General features: G+C 43.0%; 1 protein-coding gene across 30 annotated transcripts in view; it reads left to right on the top strand.

Annotated features, from left to right (window-relative positions):
- The window catches only part of QKI (QKI, KH domain containing RNA binding), a 449819-nt gene that overhangs the window by 161177 nt on the left and 269167 nt on the right, over positions 1-19475 (top strand). For 27 of the 30 annotated variants that reach the window (XM_072035851.1, XM_072035852.1, XM_072035866.1 and 24 more), the window contains 3 exons: positions 5443-8558; positions 9299-15098; positions 16246-17650. In XM_072035851.1, coding sequence (XP_071891952.1) covers positions 5443-5453 — 11 coding nt within the window. In that variant the 3' untranslated portion in view covers positions 5454-8558; positions 9299-15098; positions 16246-17650. The remainder of the gene's footprint in view (positions 1-5442; positions 8559-9298; positions 15099-16245; positions 17651-19475) is intronic. The other 3 variants (XM_072035848.1, XM_072035850.1, XM_072035847.1) reach the window with 3 other exon arrangements.

Here is a 19475-nt window from a genome sequence, read left to right as displayed (position 1 = left end):
AGCTCAGGGGAGTACAATTTCTGTAAGCCAAAGGTCAGACTGGATCATTTCGTAATGACTGCAGAAAGTACAAAAACACACCTTTCACTAAATTACCAAGCAAGAGCCATTTCAAATTCCAGGGCTGCCTTTATGTAATCTTTGTCCCTGTGGATGACTGTAGCAACACGAATGCAGGGAATTGAAATGGCGAAGATGCTGTTTTGATTGTACCTCTATGCAGATTATTTTTACAGAAACATTTCTCTCTCTTAAAACTTCTATTGTCTGAGGCTCCTTTACGTAGCCTGGGTAGTCCGCCTGGATTTGTAATCTTAAGGGGACAGTTACAGCTAATGTCAAGGGAGATCATTGATGTAGATCACTCTTCAGATACCAGCAGTTTTTGTGAAACCCCATTTTTTTTTTTAATGTAGATAGTAAAAAAAAAATCAGACAATGAGGCAATGAGGCTTTGCATTTGTTCAGAACCTTTAATTTATGATGTTTCAACTACACATCTTGAAATCTATGTGATAGAAAACTTAAAAAGTTCTTATATGTAATAATTAAAATAGAATGTATCTATTTTATGGAGGAAAAATAGGTTAGCTATGACGAAGACATTTGTGTTAGAATAGTGTGTACTTTTTAGCTTGTTTTACAAAAGTGTTTAGGTACAGCTAGAATGTCAATGCATTTAGAATAGTTTCACTTGTACAGAAATATAAACAGATGGTGAATATAGTGTTATCCTAAAAGTCAGTCACAGTTAGATGGTGGAAAAAAAAACAAAAAACAAACAGGTAATATCAAGACCTTTTGATTAGGTAATGGCACAGGTGTCATTTCAGATCTGCTAGTTTATATTATTAAAATATTTCATCAGAAGCACGCATTTAAACTCTGAAGTATTCTCTGGTGTAAGTGAAACTATTTAAATACAAAATACAGCAAACTAATAACATTTTATATTGAAAAATAGTTCTACTCCTAAAACTACTACTTTTCTGCAATGTTTTTAGCGTTTTCTATTTTTATTAGATATGAACTACTGTCATACATTGTTCACAGTGCATTTTCATCTCATTCTTTAGAGAAAATTGCCTTAAATTTTGAAGTACTTTAAAGTTGAAGGAAAAGGAAAAATCAAAATTTTATGCTAATTGCTGTTGACCACCAAATGCATTTCTCAGTTTACCTAAGTGCCTGTCTGAAAATTTAACTATTTTATACTTTGCCTGCTTAGAGGAAAGACGCAGGCTATTTTTATAACTGAATTTGAGGATGGTTTCAATATTGCTACATCACTGGAGTTAGATTGTTTTTTTCCTTTGTTTCTGTTCTGGGGTTAAGCTGTCTTTACATTTGAAAGATCATATATCATTTCATAGAAAGATCATTCAAGTTAAGTAGAGAGTTGCTGGTCCATCAAATAAAGTGGATTAATCTTAGGATAAACCTTTTTTTTTTTTTTTAAGTAGCTCAGAATGTAAACAAAAACACCACAGAACCTTTTAAAATGAAATCTCAGCAATGCTATTGATTTCTTAAGTGAACTGTTGAACTAAATTACAACAAATTTTACTTCTCCAATATTTTTTTTCTGTGCTACCAATATAGAAAATACTTCATAAAGAGTCTTCAGGGATATCTTTCAAGGATTTTTAATGAACATATGCTCAGTGTATACTGATGATTTTGGTATTTTATTTGAACAGATCTTTAAAAAGCATGTAAAAAAATAAATCTGCACATAACAGTTTATTCCAAGATGGACTCTCCGAGGGGGACCACTAAAAAGTTTTCTGCCCTGATAATGCAGGGAAGCATTGAAGCGTGTTGCTGCCCATTAGGACATCACTGTAACTTGGGAGAAACATACTCACGAGTATATGAAATTTAATTATTTGTATCTGGGTAACAATCGCAGTCATCCTAAATAGCATGTTGTACAGAATGAAATCTGAATAACACATTCCTAGGGAAAGTACAGAATTGTTACTGGAAATTGTTTTTAATATACTTGATATATTTTTCTAAAACCCTATTAATGGAATACTGTTCTAATAACACAAGCCATAACATTAACACATGGTGATCAATGTTGAATCAAACTGGTTAACAAAAGTACGGTGCTCTTCCTTCTATGTGCCTGCGCACTAATTGCAGGTGGTATGGTTCTGCATAGGAGCAGGAGGGAGGTGCAGCGGGGGGGTCCTTGCAGTGTCCATTTCTCGATGCCAGCAGTCCGGATGTCCGTCTCTGACAACAGGCTAACTGGGAGGAATCTCGACTCCCAAGGCAAAGATTAGCTGAGATCTGAAACTCTTCAAAGAATTAATTTAAAAAGAAATACATATATACATATATGCTTCTACTTGTATTATGGCAGTTTGTGTGAAACATTTAAGGTTTTGTTTGTGCAAAATAATGTATTCTGAGGGGAAAAAAACATGGACATTGCCAAAACACATGTAAATAAAACACCAATTATGACTGTACATTATGTGCAATAAAATAACTGGAAAAAAGTGCATGTACTTTATCCTCAAAAGCAAATTGACAGCTCTCAAAGCTGTAGCTATAGTATTATTTTCTGAAAAAGTTAAATTTTATTCTGTATCTAAACAACAGAATAAAGAATGTACATTTTTCACACTTCAATTTTCATTAATGCTTTTAGCACTGTTATGAAAGGTGTTATCTGTTGAAGAGACAAATTTTCATGATCATCTGATTAACAGGATTTTTTTGTTGTTTTGTTTTGCTTTACATTTGCTTAATGGATATGCTGTGTTGTCTGTAACTAAATGAAGGAAGTATGCATTACTTACTATAAACACACAATACACGTTTGCATGATAGATTTATGGATGCATCAGTTTTATTCATTTCTTGGAGATGACCAAGTGATGATGATGATGTTATAGTTCTGTAAGCACCTCTGTAGCAAGTGTTAGAGCTAACAAGGAAGAGAAGAAGTAGTTTGTACTAAAGCTTTTTAGTTTATTCTGGTTACTGTAGAAAATGACGATAATAATTTGCCATCCCAGATAGTATGGATCTAGTGAGAAACATAACTCTGGAGTAGAAATTGTGTTTTAATATTTTCATTAATATGTATGTGATTACCTCAAAATATAACCAGATGTTATTTATTTACCAAAGCTGCTATTTACTTAAAAAAAATAATAATCCTCCTACCTTACACTGTTTATTTTGTGTGTTTTAGAAGTATGCATACAATAGGTAAAGCTAAATGTGACATCTGTAGGAGTCTGGTAGAATTAGGGCAGGGGAGGCTAAATACTAACATTTGGGTACAAGTCCTGTCCCACACTGTTCCAGGAGGGATGAAAAATTTGTCAAAATTAGCATTCAAAGATTCCTTCCATCATGAGTCTCAACATACTTGTGGCATACAATTGGATCTGAACTAGCTTTAATCCCAGTAGTTCACTGCAGTAAGAGCATGAGGTGTGTGCTGCTCAAGGAGGTAAAGCACCCCTCAGTGTCCTTGCTGTTACTCTGGATACACACCCAAGTTTGCCTGTGCTCTCCAGTCCTGGATTACTGAAGCGTGGGCATGCCCTCACTTTCTGTGCTGCCTTTGGCTATCTAGCACATACACACTGTGCAAACCCATCCGTACTCCATCCAGATCCATAGAAAACAGAATTACGGTGATATTCCTTGTCTCTTGCACCGTGAGAATTTAGTCAGTAGTACCTATCTATGACCATATTTGTGCTAGCAATTGCGTTTATTGGTCTACGAATTCACGTCAGATGTGGAATTTAATGGCTGGAGTACTTCTACCACCAGACTTTACCATTCATCTACCAGCGTTGTCTGCATAGGTGTTTTGGTATGTTTGTGGCTGATGGCCTAACTCTGCTATATTTTCCCTGAATGTTTTTACTATAGCTACTGTAGTTTCATTGAGAAAATACAAACTTAATGACTGGCAGTGTCAAAATACCGAGTGTGTTTTATTGCTGAGGAGTTTAACACGCAGTGTCTGAAATGATGCCTTTCATTTTGCCATTCAGGTCTACCAGTAAAAGTAGTAATATCAACTAATTGCTTTCCTAGTATCTCTAACAAGTTTGCAGTCGAAAACTAGGCAACTGACAGCTAGTTCATGTTGAGTTTATCTCTCCTAAAAATTAACCATGGTAAAACGGTAACTTGCCAAATGATACCTTTTAAAGTCTTTGTTATAAAATAGCATGGTAGTACACTAGCTTTTTTGCATTTCTGCCACTCCATTTTTAGTGTTTCTATGCAGCAGCAAGCAAGGTTGACTCCTTTGAATAGTAAACTGAATAAACTCAGAGGCGAGGTTCAAGAAAAGATACCAATGGCATATCTCTCAATGTTGCATCATTTCAGCAGCTTTAAATTAAATTTAAATTAAATTAAATTTTCTAAATGAAATGCCAATTAAATTAATAAAAATAAATTTTATATATTTGTCAATCACTTATGCAGACAAAAGGCTAAGCAGAGAAGTGACTTTTGTTGTTGGGACCTTTTCTGAGTGAATTCTGTTGACTTTCAGTACAATGAGTGTGGTCTTTCTTAAACAGGTGGTACCTTTACTACCTGACACTAAGGAGGTCCCAGGTCCTCTTGCCATGGGTCAGTCAATGAAACAATTGATTTGACTTCGTGATACTTGTGGTTTGCTTTCACAGTCTTTTGAAGCTCAATCAGTCTCTGCTTTGTAGGGCAGTATTTTAAAGGAGTATTTTTTAAATTGAAGGTAGTACAGTAAAAAGGCAGGTTGAGTAAGCAAAACTATTATGGGAAATGTGTTGCTGTGTAATAAAGGTACTAGTGTAGCTATTTTGGAGTCTCAAAGTAATTGCATGCAGTAGAAATGCACAATGTAATACTAGTGTAATATTTATCTTATTAGTTATGTGCACCTTTTGAGCTATGATTTCCAGGATCTGTTGCTGGTTAATTTGTAGCAATGGACAAGGTAGTTTTCATGTGACTGAGACTGTACCTTGTACAGTTTCGATTGTGAAATGAGAAGATGCTGCAAATCAGTTATAAATATGCCTCTTCCTCGAGCACAGACTTTTTTAAAGGAATGTATTAAGGCCTTGGCCTCAGACATTGAGTAGTAATACATGGTAAAATTGGGGCACAGGGAACATAGTTTCTTTGTTAGCGTACCTGTTAATCTCCAAAAGTATAAACATTTTACCAGTTCTGAGATATTATTATATGTTAATTAGCATGGCAAAATCCATGTCTTATTTTTAACATGGTTGCAATCTGAAGACTTTCACATGCATAATACTCTAATACATCTCTGGATCATTTGATAGAGTGGATCCAGTACTACAAGGCAAAGGAGGCCACAGGGCCATTACTTGCATGCTCTTGGATGATGTTTCCCATATAACCTTAGTGATGAGACCATTTTGATTCTTTCCCTGAAAGGCAATGAATGAAGCAGATCTTCTGTGGAATTCAGCTTTGTTTCTGAGAGAAAATAGGAATGTATACCTATGTGGATTGAAAGAAGATAAAGAATACAATCATGTCAGAGCTTTGAATGCTGTCCTGAACAGATTTAATAAAGTTAATTTGGACTTCATGTGAGCCAGGAGGAGAAGACAAATGTAAAGAAAAGCAACGCTGTCAAGAAGCCAGCCTATGTTGACAAGTTCATCAGAGACTATAGATTCAAATTTTAAGTGAAGAAAATTGAAATTATCTCAGCCCTTGAAGAGTTGATTTGCCATATCTCCCTGTTATCTTAATCAAACTTGTTAATTTCTCTATTGGAAATATTTCCCTTCTTCAGCCTAATTTGAATTTCACATTATTTTCTTCTGAGGTTCTGCCCTGCCTCCCCTGTGCTGTCTTACAATTCATAGGCAAAGTTTACCTTCATTAGGATGGCCAGGTGGTACGGTTCACTCATAGAAAGACTGCAACCAAGACTTCAGGTCTAAATCAGAATTTGCAAAGTGTGAGACTTTTTAGAAAGCCTTTTTCAATATGCATGACTCAATCCAAGCAGAAGGAAGAGGAATGTCTCAGTGACAAGGACACAAATCGAACACTTGGAGCACCTGGGTTTGAGATGTTTCTTCCATCACTTGTGATTTGTGCAACTTTGGGCAGGAGCCTTGCAGCCACATCCAGTAAAACGTAGTCGCCTGGAACAGGAATTAAGCATTGTCCAGATATTGAAGTAGGGCGAGTGTGATTACCTAGGTTTTCAATAGCAAAGTCATGTTACGTTATTCCATGAGAGAAAGCACGATCACCTTACCTTATTTTGTCCAAGTTAACAGCAGTGGAAAGAAAATTGGTGGTGCATGCAGACAACATGCTTGTTTGAGAGCAGAGCAGGACATGCTAGTCAATATGTCCCAGTCACTCAGCACACCCACAGTCACCCCTTCAATGGCTGAGCTGCTTGGGTATGTCCCTGGTCTCGCTACACAGGTAGAGCACCTGTGGGCCTTGCTCAGCTTCACTCTTGAACTCCCCTCCCAGCTCCCCATGCAGAAGCTCAGCGCTGTTTCACCCATGTGCCTTTGTGGCTCCTGTTCTGAACCTGTGTACCTCAGCTCTCTGTCTGTGAAATGAGGTTGGTAGGAACACCCCAGCAGCAGCAGATGTGGGTAACTGCATTTAAGACTGAAATGCTCAGGCAGAACAGAGCCGAGCGCTCTCTTGCACGGTATCCGAGTGTCTTACGATCTTGAATGTACTTAAAAATAAAGGATGTAAGCAAAACAAAATAACTTTGACTTCTTACTTAGTCAGGCCCACAGAATAAAAACTTCGCACAACCTTCTCAACCAGCCGAGCCGTGCTCTTAGACCAAATCAGCTTGGTGGGTATCAGCAGCACCAGAGATGGTCGTCGCTTGCTTTGGCTTGATTCGTGTTCATTGCTCTCTCCGTGCTGCAGGCTCTGTGGATGGACTGAGCTGCGCTACAGGTTCTCACTGCCAGTGTGGTTGAGGAGAGCCGAAGGGACACAGGTGCAGCTACAGGCACCAGCAGCATTTATCTCTTGTGGATTGTAAAAGTGGAATGTAAAAGTGGGGATAGCCGCTGTGCTTGTGAGGGCCTGCAGAGTAGGCAAAGCTGGATTGCATTGGTGGGAGTTGAAATTTGCTGGTATGATGTGGGAGATGAGACAGATGTGATAATAGTGCAAGAGTATCTAATGCATCACGTTTTACTTGTTGGATTGGTACTGTCATCTGATGGCAAAATATCAAGATTGCTTAAATTTTCTGCTGCTTTTCAGGAAAATGCGTGGCTGCCCCAAGTTTTTGTAGGTGTTCACAGCGTGTGCTGAAGACTCTAGCATGTGGGTACTCTCAGTGATGTTTGTGCGCTCAGGTTGCACTGTTTTGAGCTTTTGACTAACTAGAGGTATCCCAATACAGTTACAGCACAGTGAGGGTTTAATACATGATGCCCTTTACAAATACAGATCTATTAAAATACACGCTAAACTCAAGGGGCTGGAAAGGATGCAGTGCGGCAGCGTCCTGCATTCCTGTTCAACGAAGGTGCGCATGTGTTACTGGATGTCGGAGAAGGTACTTGTGCAATACAACATCTCCATTTGAGATGTGATGTTAAATATCAGGTAACTCTTAAAAGATCCTTGTCTGTGTCCTGGATGCTGCATTTTACTTTGTTAGGATCGCTCATCCTTGGCTGTGTTTGGAAAAAAAAGTCAGCATAAAAACACCAGGCTTCTTATGCAATCACCTGAGTTTCTGGCAGTTCAGTTCTCAGACTACTGTATGATTTTTGAAACTGAAGTGCCTTAAAATAATTAAATTTACTGTAAGAACAACAATGCTTGTAGCCTCAGGCTTGTAGCTGTGAACAGCTAGATTTCAGATGTCAATTCTGCAGTGAAGGAAATTTTGCCTTTGAAATAAAAAGGTAAATGCTGTTTGTGAGAGACAAGACTTTGGATTTCTCAAGCAAGAACTCTCGTTAGCAGATGACCGGTATAAAGTAAAATCAAAATCATCTAAGCCATAAGTCATACCACTAGTCCCAACAAAGCCCAATATTAGCTGATTTATCCTTGGTCATGCTCAACCACAAGTCAGCTGGCAACCAAACGCTTTCTGTTGGCCAGCCCCAGTACAGTGGAAGGTGAGAAGCGGGGATGTAGTTCCTCAGTTGTCTTTCAAGATTTTATCTTGTTGAAGTAAACACCTGTGTTATGTTAGTTGTCATGTACATCACAGTGATAATAAATCATAGCAATGAAGTAGGACTTTCTCCTACTCTAGATTTGTCGTCTTGATTTCCCTGTGTGAGGAAACTTTGAAAGAAATGGTTGCCACTCTGGCAAATGTCTGGTTTAAAACAGAAGTGAAAACAGTGAATGAAATAGTTAAACTTCTGATATTTCAGGAGAGAGGGAAGTAGTAAATAATGTTGCCTCAGAGCAATTTCACCCTTGTCATCCCTTCTCCCCTTACAGCTTGCTGTCACTAGTCACTGTGAGCCAGACTGTGCACGTCTGAGAATACTTCAGGTGGAGTCAGTGGGGCTGCTCATGTGAGTAATTTGCAATGCACGCAGACTGGGCCATCAGGACTGGCACAATTAAGTCTCATTTCAGCTTTAAATTATCTGGGAAAGGATTTACACATCTTGTCAGTATAACACTGGGGTGCAATTCTGGTGCTGTGATTTTTTTTTTTTTTTTTTTTTAGCCTTTCTACAATTCCTCCTTTTCTGTCACCTCTTTTTTCACCTCCCCCCAACACACACACACTACAAGAATTAGAGCAGCAGCAGCTCTGACGAGCAATGCAAATGTGCCTTGTCCTCCTGAGGGACCCCTCTTGGACCTCTTGGCAACATGTCTTTGGCTCCCCAAGTTCCTTCTGCACAAAGCTGCCTTGCTGCTGGCAGGTTTGGGAAGGGAGAACCCACTTGCAAAGGCAGGGAAAAAGTTACATCAGGGGCTGGCGGCAACAGGAGAGTCTGGTTGTGCCGGTGAGTCAGCCCTACCACATGCTCCCTGTGCTTATTCCAGCCACATACAAGCATGTGCAGGCAGGGAAAATTCCTAGCTTTGTTTGATTTTGTGAGAGGAGAGGACCTGCTTTGCTGCTACTGCAGGCTCGGTTTGCTCAGAATAAAATCTCATGAAGGATAATTGCTGAAACACTGGGATGAAATGCTTCTGTTTTTAATCCATGACACATCTTGCTCTTTTCACTGAGGGAAAAGTAGTAATTTATGGTTTCTTTCTTTCTTTCCTTTTTTTTTTTTTCTTCTTTCTTTTCCAGGTTTAATTACCAGCTTTGATGTGTCTATAATGGGCATCAAATACAAAGTCTTCTGCCTGTACTGCTACCTATACACTTGCATATAAATAGCACTTTTGTTTCATGGGTTGGGATAATGGCTGAAGAGATGTACCAGTAGCGCAGCACCTCCTCCTTTGTATCGAGACTTATATGCCTGCAGTCAAAAAAATACCTCATATGCTTTGGCTTTAGGCTGAAGCTCACCCAGTGAGGTGTAGCATGGGGCAGAGCCCCGCATCAACCCCTGCTGAGCCCTCAGCCAGGGCTCCCAGGTTGCCCTCGGAGAGGTACAAGAACCAGGAGGCTTTTGCATTCCGCCCATGGGTAGAGGCACATAAATAATGCCTTTATGACTCAGGTATGTCTTGAAATATGCAACCTGACGGCAGACAATCCTCCTTTATTGTGCAGATACTTGTTCTGAGCGACATGGCTGCTAAGTCATGAAATATTAATGGCCATGCAAATCTTCTCTTCTGTATCACAAGCTTTTCTGTGTTCCTGACCTCTGACTTCCTTTAATCATCTCCTGGGTGTGTGGTCTGTTACTATTCTGAGATATCTTGTGAACAGGGGCAGAGTAATTACTTGATCCCTGCTTGCTGCAAGAGTCTTTTTGAAAAGAAAGTGGATAACTTAAGAGAAACACGTCATCCTTGCATTGAAATCAATCCCACCTGCTTGCTTCACGAGGTTTCTCTTTTGGTGGCCCGAATGCAGATCTGCTGTGTTTGGTGTTATTCTTATGACTTGAAAAGCAGCATTCTTGGATCTCTTAAGTCATCAACTGCTCCTCCATAGATTAAGTACAATTTCTGATCAGACGTTTTCTCCTCTTCTCTGCCTCTCCTACTAGTTTTGCTTAAGCCGTTCTTTTATTAAACAAGATACACGTCCAACCACCAGAGGTTTTGTCGTGGTTTGTTGCAGGCAGGCCCAAAGGTCTTCCAACTGGCAGCTGCAATGCCCATGACTTCTAGGGTTATCTTGCCCTTCTTCCTAATAATTAGAGGCTGAATTAATGCTTGAAACATGAAGTTTTTTTTAAGAACTGTAGCATGTATTTCTGGCAGAAATCTCCTTTCCTTTCTCTACCTATTCTCTAACATCCAAAATACTAAAGATAATGATGTTTCCATTGTGTGGAAACATGCAAATGCTTCCTAGTTCCCTGCCAGACATAGGAGAGGTTGGTGGTGTGGTGCCGTGATGGTCTGACAACCAAAGGAGCAGCTGCTGTACGAGCAATGCGGCTGGAGAGAGGGAAGCAATCATGAAAGTGTTTGCCATATGGGAGCTATTTTAGTAAGTCAGTGTGGTGAAAGTATAGTCATGAGTAGGTATTTTTAAGAGAGTTTGTAGTGACTGCCAAGAACATAGAGAGGGACAAGGACAATAGTGACCGTACAGTTTAATACGAGTTTATTGAATATTGATCTGCCAGTGGGTTCTGATTTCTGGAGCAATTTTGCCCAAGTGCAGAAGTCAGCACTGCAGTGCCCAAACCAGTGCCTTTTAAAGTGACAGTTCCATATAGACTTGAGAGGTGGAGGAGACGAGCGAAGGTTAAAGCACGTATTATTAAAGCAGAGAAAGAGGCACTAGAGAAATCCAAGTGCCCTCTTTGTAATATTTGGAGCAGAGCAGAACATTTCTCAGCCTCTGCCACCCAGTTGTCATTCAGCACATACCATTTCTGAGAGCTGGGTGTCAACATGTGAAGAATGCACACCCCGAATTTTAAAGGTGCAAAGGTGTCTACAACGAGAGCGGAAAAGCCAGTACATCTCTCCTGGCCCTCCTGCAGCCTGTGGTATCTCACAGAGTCTCACGTTGTGGTGTCTCACCACATAGGATGACTTGTACGTGTCCTAACAGTGGTAATGAGTCCACCTGCAGGTGCAGCCCTTCCTTAGCTTGCAAAGATGGCAATTGCCAACTCTGGTGTTGGAAAAAGCTGAGCTCTGATCTGCTGAAAAAAAAAAAACAGTGAGTAATCCTCATCTACCTGGTTTTGTAACCCAGCTGTGAGTCAACCTAAAGAGTAACACCAAAAGCACTGACCTCCCTGTCTCCTGCTTTCTTCACTTGAGACTCCAAGTCAATCTGCGGCCTTGGTGTGCTTCAGTGCCACAGTGTAGGCAGAGGAGACACTGGGACAGTACTTTTAAAGCAAGTCTTGCTAATGGAAAAAACACTTTTGCAGTATGTATGAACCCACAAACACGCAGTGCAAGTACTTAGGAAGTTCCCCATGATTTCTCTTTTGCATACTTGGTGTTTTCCTCCAAAGCTGCAGAATTGGTTTTTATTTGCATAACCCTCTCTTGCCCTACCTACCCCTCACCACCAGGACTTCAGCTGCAGGTCCCTCTCTCTCTTCCTCCTGTGCACACAGGCCTGGCTGGGCTGCTACGTGGCAACCAGGCAGAGGGCATGGACATCCTGCAGGGAAACCCATGGCCTTGCATTCCTCTGGGTGGCACGAGGCAGGGCAGCCCTCCCCGTGCCCGGGCTGCAAGGTGGGACAGCGCTCATCCCACCACCTCACAGGCCGTGTGCCACGCTCCCACTCCCTTCAGTGCGATGTCCTGCACGTCCTGGCCCGGCTTTATGCTCCACCCGTGGTACCTGCATGTCGGGGTTACGAATGTGGTTTGCCTCTGGTCTGAATGCAGGGCATGAGCTGGGCTGGCTGCTTGTGGAAAGCTGCACCGCTGTGTGCTGCCAGCTGCTTCCTCTGCATGCACGGCACTCTACCCAAAGAGAAAGCACTTTGATTTGGATGTGAAGAGGATGAAAGTGAAGGCTAATAATGGAAGTTTATAAATGCCAGTGACATCTAACACCTCGTGTCTTTCTTGCCATCCTTCATTTACTCTCCTTGCTTGCCTTCTTTCTCTTTTAATTCTCTGCTGTTTCCCCCTGTAAGCATAATGCTGCTGAGTAGCTGGGAAAGCGGAGTTTGATCCATTTACATGCCTACAGTTATAGCACAGGCTGCTCTTCTAACCCTGCAAGTGAAATGATCCATGAGGCATCCACAGCCAGCTGTGCTTTCATCCACTATGGGCTGTATTGAAAACAGTTTCAGGTGTTAGGACCTTTGGGCTCTTACAGCTCACAGTTATTAAAAATACGCACGCACACACATAAACTCTCTTATAGTTAAAAGCTTTCAAAAGAGACCCATAATGGGTAGAGAACCTGACCCTAGCACTGGTCTGGGCTTGTTGGCTAACTTTCCTCCCTTGTCAGCTGCAGCACATGGGCAGCTCTCAGGGCAGCTCATCCTAGATCAGGTAAATAATCTAAGACAAATGGGAGGAACCATTCTCCCTTCTTTGTTACCTGCCCAAGCTCCCTGTGTAGTTAGGCTGGACAGGAGGCCTTGTGTCAGTGAAGTCTGTGTGAGATGAAGGCGACTCACACTGGACCTTGCGCAAAGCTGTGTCAGGCATGGTAGACAACGAGGTCCTAGATCTGTCCCATAGCCTTGAAACAAGAGCATCCCTCCTCAGCTGTCTCAGAAACTCCTCTGCCCCTCCTGACTCTGCTTTAATGAGCAGAAGTCTGGAAGATAAACAACTGTGTGAACTGATAAACAGCAAAGCTAGCTGGTTTCCACTGAAACCTCATGTGTTTGTAAGGCTGACCACCCCTGATACTCACTGCCTTTCAGGGCCTGTGGGTTTCCTATCTCACGAGAACAGGGGGAACTGCCCTGCCCCAAAATCCTCATGAAAAAGCATGTGCTCAGAGGTAGCAGGAGGCAAAACAGAGCAAGTTGTGCAGCTGAACTCATATTAGTGGAATCATTTCAAGCAGTCAGTACATTCCTTATACTTATAATTTATTATTAACAGTCTGAGAGGGAGAAAAATAACTCGTTAAACAATCAGCAAGGCATTCATAAGACATTATTGTGATCAAGTCTCAGGGAAACACATGAGGCTTCACAAATATATTAAGTTTTATCTACCCAGTTAAGTCATTTTACATAGGAAAATGAAACTTAATCCAACCAATCTGTCTCTGTAGCTGCTGCTCAAGGGGAAACGAATTCAGATCCACCATAATCTGAGTAATAGGTTCAACACCAGCTCCCTCTTATCAAAGGGAAAAGAGCAGTTTCATCTCACAGTTTCTGCAGGCTGCCCCATGCTTATCTACTCCCTGGTGGCCACGCATCAGTGCAGAGCAGTTCGTGGAGTCCCCTTTCCACGGGCTGCAAAGCAAAATGCCTCACCATGATACCCCTCTCCCTTCCTCCCTGCTGCAGGAGCTCTGCTGGTGCTTGCTTTCCCAGGTGGAGTTGCCCACACAGAGACTTGAGAAAAATGTTTGAAAAATTGGAACTTCTCCCTTAGCACAGATACCTGTATTACTCCCCTAGTCAGCAAAAAGTTAGATGCTGCTCTGTCAAATTCACCCCTTGGAAATCATCTCTCCAAAATCAAAAATCTGGTATGCTTGCCTCCTAACTGTGCTACCACATCGCAGGATGTTTTGGTGGTTTTTTTTAGAAGCCAAAGCTCACCAACAGCTTCACTTCTTAACCTCATACTTTGCTTTCTGAACCTCAGCTGTTTGCTTGTGCTGTGCAGTGATGTTCCTGTATGGGAAATAACTTGAGAAACATAATAAAGACATTTCTGGGAGCAGTGAAACCTTCAAAGGAAAATTCTCAGGAAGCTGGAAATACAGTGGGAGGGAAAATATAATCTTTCTCTCATTTCAGATGAACTTCTGCCTTCCTTGAAATTCCTGTGAATTTCAAAGCCTTTGATGGTCACGAAACATCAGAGGAGCCTTTATGCTACGCAAAACCTATGAGAAAGAAGCGCTGCTTCTGATCCCACCAGCAGCAGCTATGCACCCCGATCCTCCTCCTTGTGTTTGTCATCCTCGCAGCTCATGCTGCCACACTGCATTTGTTTGAGTGGTCGTGGCTCTGCCTTAATGTGCTGTGTAGGGCGACACTGAAGCAAGACTCTTTGTGGAACTTGCCCACAGGACCTCTGGGCCACCCCGGCTGCTCCCCTGCAGGCCAGCCTCTCCTGTAGGGCCTTGCTTTGTGCTCTGAGAGGCCTCTCCTGCAGCAGAGCCTGCAGTGCCTTTATCCCAGCACCTCTGACCAGGTCCACATCACAGCAAGGGGCTTTCCTGGGGGAGCCCTGACACCAGCAGGCACGGGTGGCAGCTCTGTATGCAGCTATGGGTCACTGTGATTGCAGGCACCGAGGAGGAGGGCAGCCTGACCACCTGCATGAGCCAGGGCAGCCGCTCCTTGGGATAGGAGCAGCCTGGGCACAGCTGGTGGGATGGGATGGGGAGTTTCTTCTCCACAGCAGAGCCAGCAGCAGGCTGTGCAGGGAGTGCTACTGAAATCACAGGGGCTGCAGGGTTGGAAGATGGCCCCAGCAGGCCCCTCCTGAACGGGGCACTGCTCTGTGTAAGGGCAGATACAGTGCCACTGATTCCTGCTCCTCACCTCCCAGCCACTTCCAGCAGCACTGGTGGGTGTCCCACCAGGAAATCCCTCCAGAATTGTTGCTGGCAGGGAGCTGCATCTGAGCGACCAAAGGGAAGACCAAAGAACCAAGGGCAGACATCCCAAGGCTGGTGTTTTCCACAGGGGCGATGTGGAGAAGCAGGCCCCGGTGTGGGCACAGCCAGAGAAGTCTATGGAAGCCAACCCACACGGCGTTGGGGACCTTGCTGGGAGAGGGCAGCAAGCACCCTGGGGAGCCGTCCTTCTGCTGCAAGGAGGCTGCAGGTGAGCCACAGCCAGCAGCACAGAGAGCTGCAGGCCTGAAATAGTCCTTGTGCAATCCTTGCGGTAGCGCTGTCAGAGGAGACTTACCTCATCGTTCACGAATGTGGGCTTATTTGTGTTTGACCCTCCCATCTGACTGGTTCACATCCAGGCGTATCTGACCCATGGTGTCTGAGAGCGTACGCTCTCGTCCTTCACCACAGCCGTTGCCTCCCATTCCCCAGGCTTCCCATCCTGCTTTATTTTCCACTGCCCCTCCTGCTCCTGCTTTGCACCCTGTTGCCTCCTAGGAGCTAGTGTGCCTTCAGCCTTGTTCTGGCATGCTTACTGCCTGGATATATAGATTTTCTTTTCAGTGGGTAGCTGTATTTTCCTCAAACAACCTGAAGAAGCATCGGGCTATGTTTGGAGTGATGCAGCATGTTCCACAAAGAGCAAAGCTCACTCCTTTCTGCTGGAGTGGTGTTGAGAAGGGAATTCCTCTTGATGTGGATAGAGAGTAGTTTCTGAACATGTGATTGGCATGAAGTATATTGACTGACTTTCTGCAGGGGTGAGCTGAACTATGCAGCAGGGCAAGTTGAACCCCATTTTTTGTTAAGCTAACTTGGCTGAGTTGCCACCTTTGCACAAGGGTGGTTAGGGCTGGGCAGGTGTGGTGATGTGGGCAGAGATGCGAAACAGGTCAAGTGTGCTCAAAGGCCTTAATGACTCTTTGTTGGACATACCACAGAAGGATCACGTTATGAGTGGAGTTACATGGACCCAGGTCAGGGTACAAATTAGTAGCAGTGAGGCAGAAGGATCTAAAATTATGAAACAGCACTAAACAGCATTGTCCAGTTCTTCACACTGCTAATGAGACATGACTCTGTAATGCTGGTCTTCCCTGGCGAACACGAATGTAAACACAACTCCATTTGCAGATGAGGAACACACAGTATTAGCCCCAATTACTCCCACCCCTTGCACAGGCAACATGCAGTGGTTTTTGCCTTAACAGAGTTTGAAATGTGATGCACTGGTCTCAACTCAGAAGATAGAAACAGTGCAGCTGCCTAATATTGGTGCAGGGACAGCAGCAGAGTCACCTTCATGTCATACTGCTTGTTACTGAAAATTGTACTAAATAAAAATTTTTTTAAAGAATGCAATCTAAGTATTCAGTATCTGAGGCAAGCGTGGTGAGGAGAGAGGAAAGGAAATTATGCTGAGATCCAGAAGCGTGACAGGGTGGCTTGGAAGACAAATCCTCCAGAAGAAATCAAGTAATTCAGAAAAGCTTTATTGTAAGTGAAGAAATGAAGATCTATACATTCACCAGAAAGGCTCCAAGTGGTCTGGTCTGAATGTAAAGCAGAGGATGCATTTGCAGCACTAAGCAGCAAGGCAAGGAGGAAAAAAAACACAACATAATAAAGTGGCAAAGTTCAATACCCTGTTTAAGCCCATCTTCTATCTGTTTCAGAAAAGAGGAATCCAAGTAAAGTAAAGCTAAGTAAAGCTAAGAAAAAGGAAAAATAACTACAGAAGGTAAAATGTCGGTCACCTCCCCTGTTTGAATTTTGCAAGACCTAACAGTTGAAGAGGTAAGAGTAGATAACCAGAAAATACGAGTCAGAGAAGCATTTGAGAGAACCGGTGGGTCCATTGAGTGACCAGGGCAGAAAAGCAGAATCCTGGAAGGAAAGGTCTCCCTGGAGAGTGATGAATGAAGCTAAATGATCTGAGGACATTGGTCTTCACTGCAGACTAAGAGAGAGGGAGAGTTGCCATCCCAAGCTGCCACCCTCAAGCAGTTAAAATTGAGGAACTGTTGTGCTTGAGGTAACCAGATCCCCCCCTGCCATGTGAATGCAGTTGGCCTCCCTACAGAAAGGTTCATTGCCTTTTCACAAAAGTCTCTCATGGGGTTTCTCATTATTTCCTGAATCGCAAGAAGAGATTTATTGTCTGGTCTGTGTGATAGTTTTTAGATGTTTTGGAACGGAGATGTAAGTAAAGCTATGTGTACTTAGTGGATCTCTACATGGAGACTTCCAGGCTTCCCACCTGCTGCGGAGCTCTGGGGCACTTCATTTGGAAGGAAAAATGAAGCCGTTCTTCTAGTCTAACGTAGTAATTTTCCTTCTTGTGACATACAAAGAAAGGAGTACAAAGAAAGGAGCTTAAAAGCAGTTGGAACTAACCTACCTCGATCCCCACTGCAGCCGGTGGTAAATACCTCGTGAGTTCTGTGCGGTAGAGTTAAAGCACAGCTGCTGCTGAAAGCAGAGCTGGTGAAGATTGCACCCATGTTCTGCTGAGTTTAAGGGGTCTTGTTCCTTCCTGGAATGAACATACATGTTTTCAAATATTTCTATGAGAAAGAGAAGGGTATTGGCAAAGTCAAGTGTTTTTTTTGTTTGTTTGTTTTGTTTTGTTTTGATTTGTGTCTTTTTCTGTCCAGATGCAAGGCTCTGTCTTGGACCTCTCTCGCCTGGAAATGTTGCCACGTGCATAAAGCCACAGGGCTGTGTTTCTGCTTCAGTGTTCAGGTCAAATGAACACAGGTAATGTCTTTCCTCCTACCTCCGCCAAACAAAATTTGATCAGAAATATTCTGGCTAATATCTAGTACAGCCAGAAAACAGTAGAGGAGGGAAAAAAACCTCCCTTCACTGAAAACTTCACATCAGCCAGCACAAAGCCTGGTTCCAGCCCTGGATTTCAGGACAAAGGTTAAATCTAGCAGGTGATACTGGAGGAAATGTGTGGGAAGATAGGCTGGTTGGGTTTTGCCTGGCTTTAAAATCCACGTGTGATATTTTTCATGTATGTACTTCCTAATCCCATAGTAAATAGCCATAATTTTCCCATTTCACAAAGTTAAATGCCCGTATGCCCTCTTGCACACACAGAAAAATTGATCCAGGTGCAGCTGGGATTCAGAAAGCCTGTGAAGTTTAGAAAGGTCACTTCAAGAGTGGGGAGAGATTGAGGGTGTTGCTGTTAATCAAAGAAGGGATATCCAACCTCTTTCTGACAATAAACAATGCAAATTATATTAGTTCTGCCAGCCTAGAAGTGCTGTTAAGACATTTCTTGCACTTAACATAAATATCCTCTGCAGTGTCCTCTGACGTCCTGGCTGGGTTTTGCAGTGGTGAGCAGGGCAGGATTTCCTCCAGTGCTAGGGATCCCCACACTGCTGCACACCTTGCCTTTTTTCTGCTCTCTCTGCCTGTGAAGCCAGCTGAAATGACTGTAGGCAGTCAGCCCCCTGCCTTGCCCCCCCTCCCTGACTCTGCCTGTGGTTTCGAGCAAGCTCAGATTACCAGGGATCTCCAGATAATTCTCCCTCCCTGCTGTCCTGTAAAATCAACAAACATCCCCACCTTTCCCATCGCCTTTTCCCTTCCCTGACTGCTTAAAGACCTGGGAACTCGGCACTGCTGGTGGGATTTCAAAACCCAGCCCAGGCAGGAGTGCCAGGTTCTGGCTAAACAGCTGCTGTGCACCGTCAAAGCTACGCACTGCAATGATTTGTATAGCCCATTGCTGAACCAGCTACAGCCATTTGTTTAAAAAATAAAGAGACAGATAAATTCAGCTCTTCTCCTAGCAAGCTGATATCATGCGCCTCTCTTAAAAATGGCTTGCTCCAGAATGCATTAGAGCTAAATTATCATTTATGTTTGTCACAGGGATTGCTAATGTGTAATGAGATTTTAGAGTTAATGTTTTGTACAAAGCACTTAGCGGAGCTGGGATGAAATTGGTTCAGGATTCTGATGTGGTGTTTTAATTAAAGATATTTTCCAATCAGGGCCTAGCAAACGACTTGTCAGAAGATTTTGTACCCATCAGCCAATATACCAGTGCAATCCTGGTGTCGCTTTTTGCTTTTGGGTATTCTTTAGAGAATGAGAGGACTGAGCCTCTCTGAATCTCATGCAGAACAGCCTTTCTTAGCTGCAGCCCTTACAGCAGAAGAAATGTGTACATGATGCTCTGAAACTTTCATCTGGATGTCAGTGGTCTGATTCATTGCAGCACGACACTAGTCTTATGCTGCTGTGATTTTGTTGAACCTGTGCAACATGGGCACACACTGAAAGCAGTGGCAAGCCACATCTTGTCCTGAGCTCATCTGCTCCACCCAGGTCCTGAGCTCTGGCCATGAGCTCGTCTTGACTCTCCCACTTGGCCATCAGGCACAGGAGCCAGGAAGGAGATGGGAAAATGGGTGATGCCCTCATCATTTGCTTTGCCAATCCTATAGCCCTGAAAAGCCAAGCCAGTTAGAGCTGTCAAAGGACACAGGGGAGACTTGGGGTGGGATGCTTCTGTCAGGAAGGACTGAGAAGAAAGATCTGCCCTTCCCAGTGCTCCTCA

The sequence above is a fragment of the Anas platyrhynchos genome, chromosome 3, assembly GCF_047663525.1.
Source record: "Anas platyrhynchos isolate ZD024472 breed Pekin duck chromosome 3, IASCAAS_PekinDuck_T2T, whole genome shotgun sequence".
NCBI classification, from domain to species: domain Eukaryota; kingdom Metazoa; phylum Chordata; class Aves; order Anseriformes; family Anatidae; genus Anas; species Anas platyrhynchos.
Note: the sequence above shows the minus strand (reverse complement) of the source record. Positions and strands in the feature narration are given on the sequence as shown.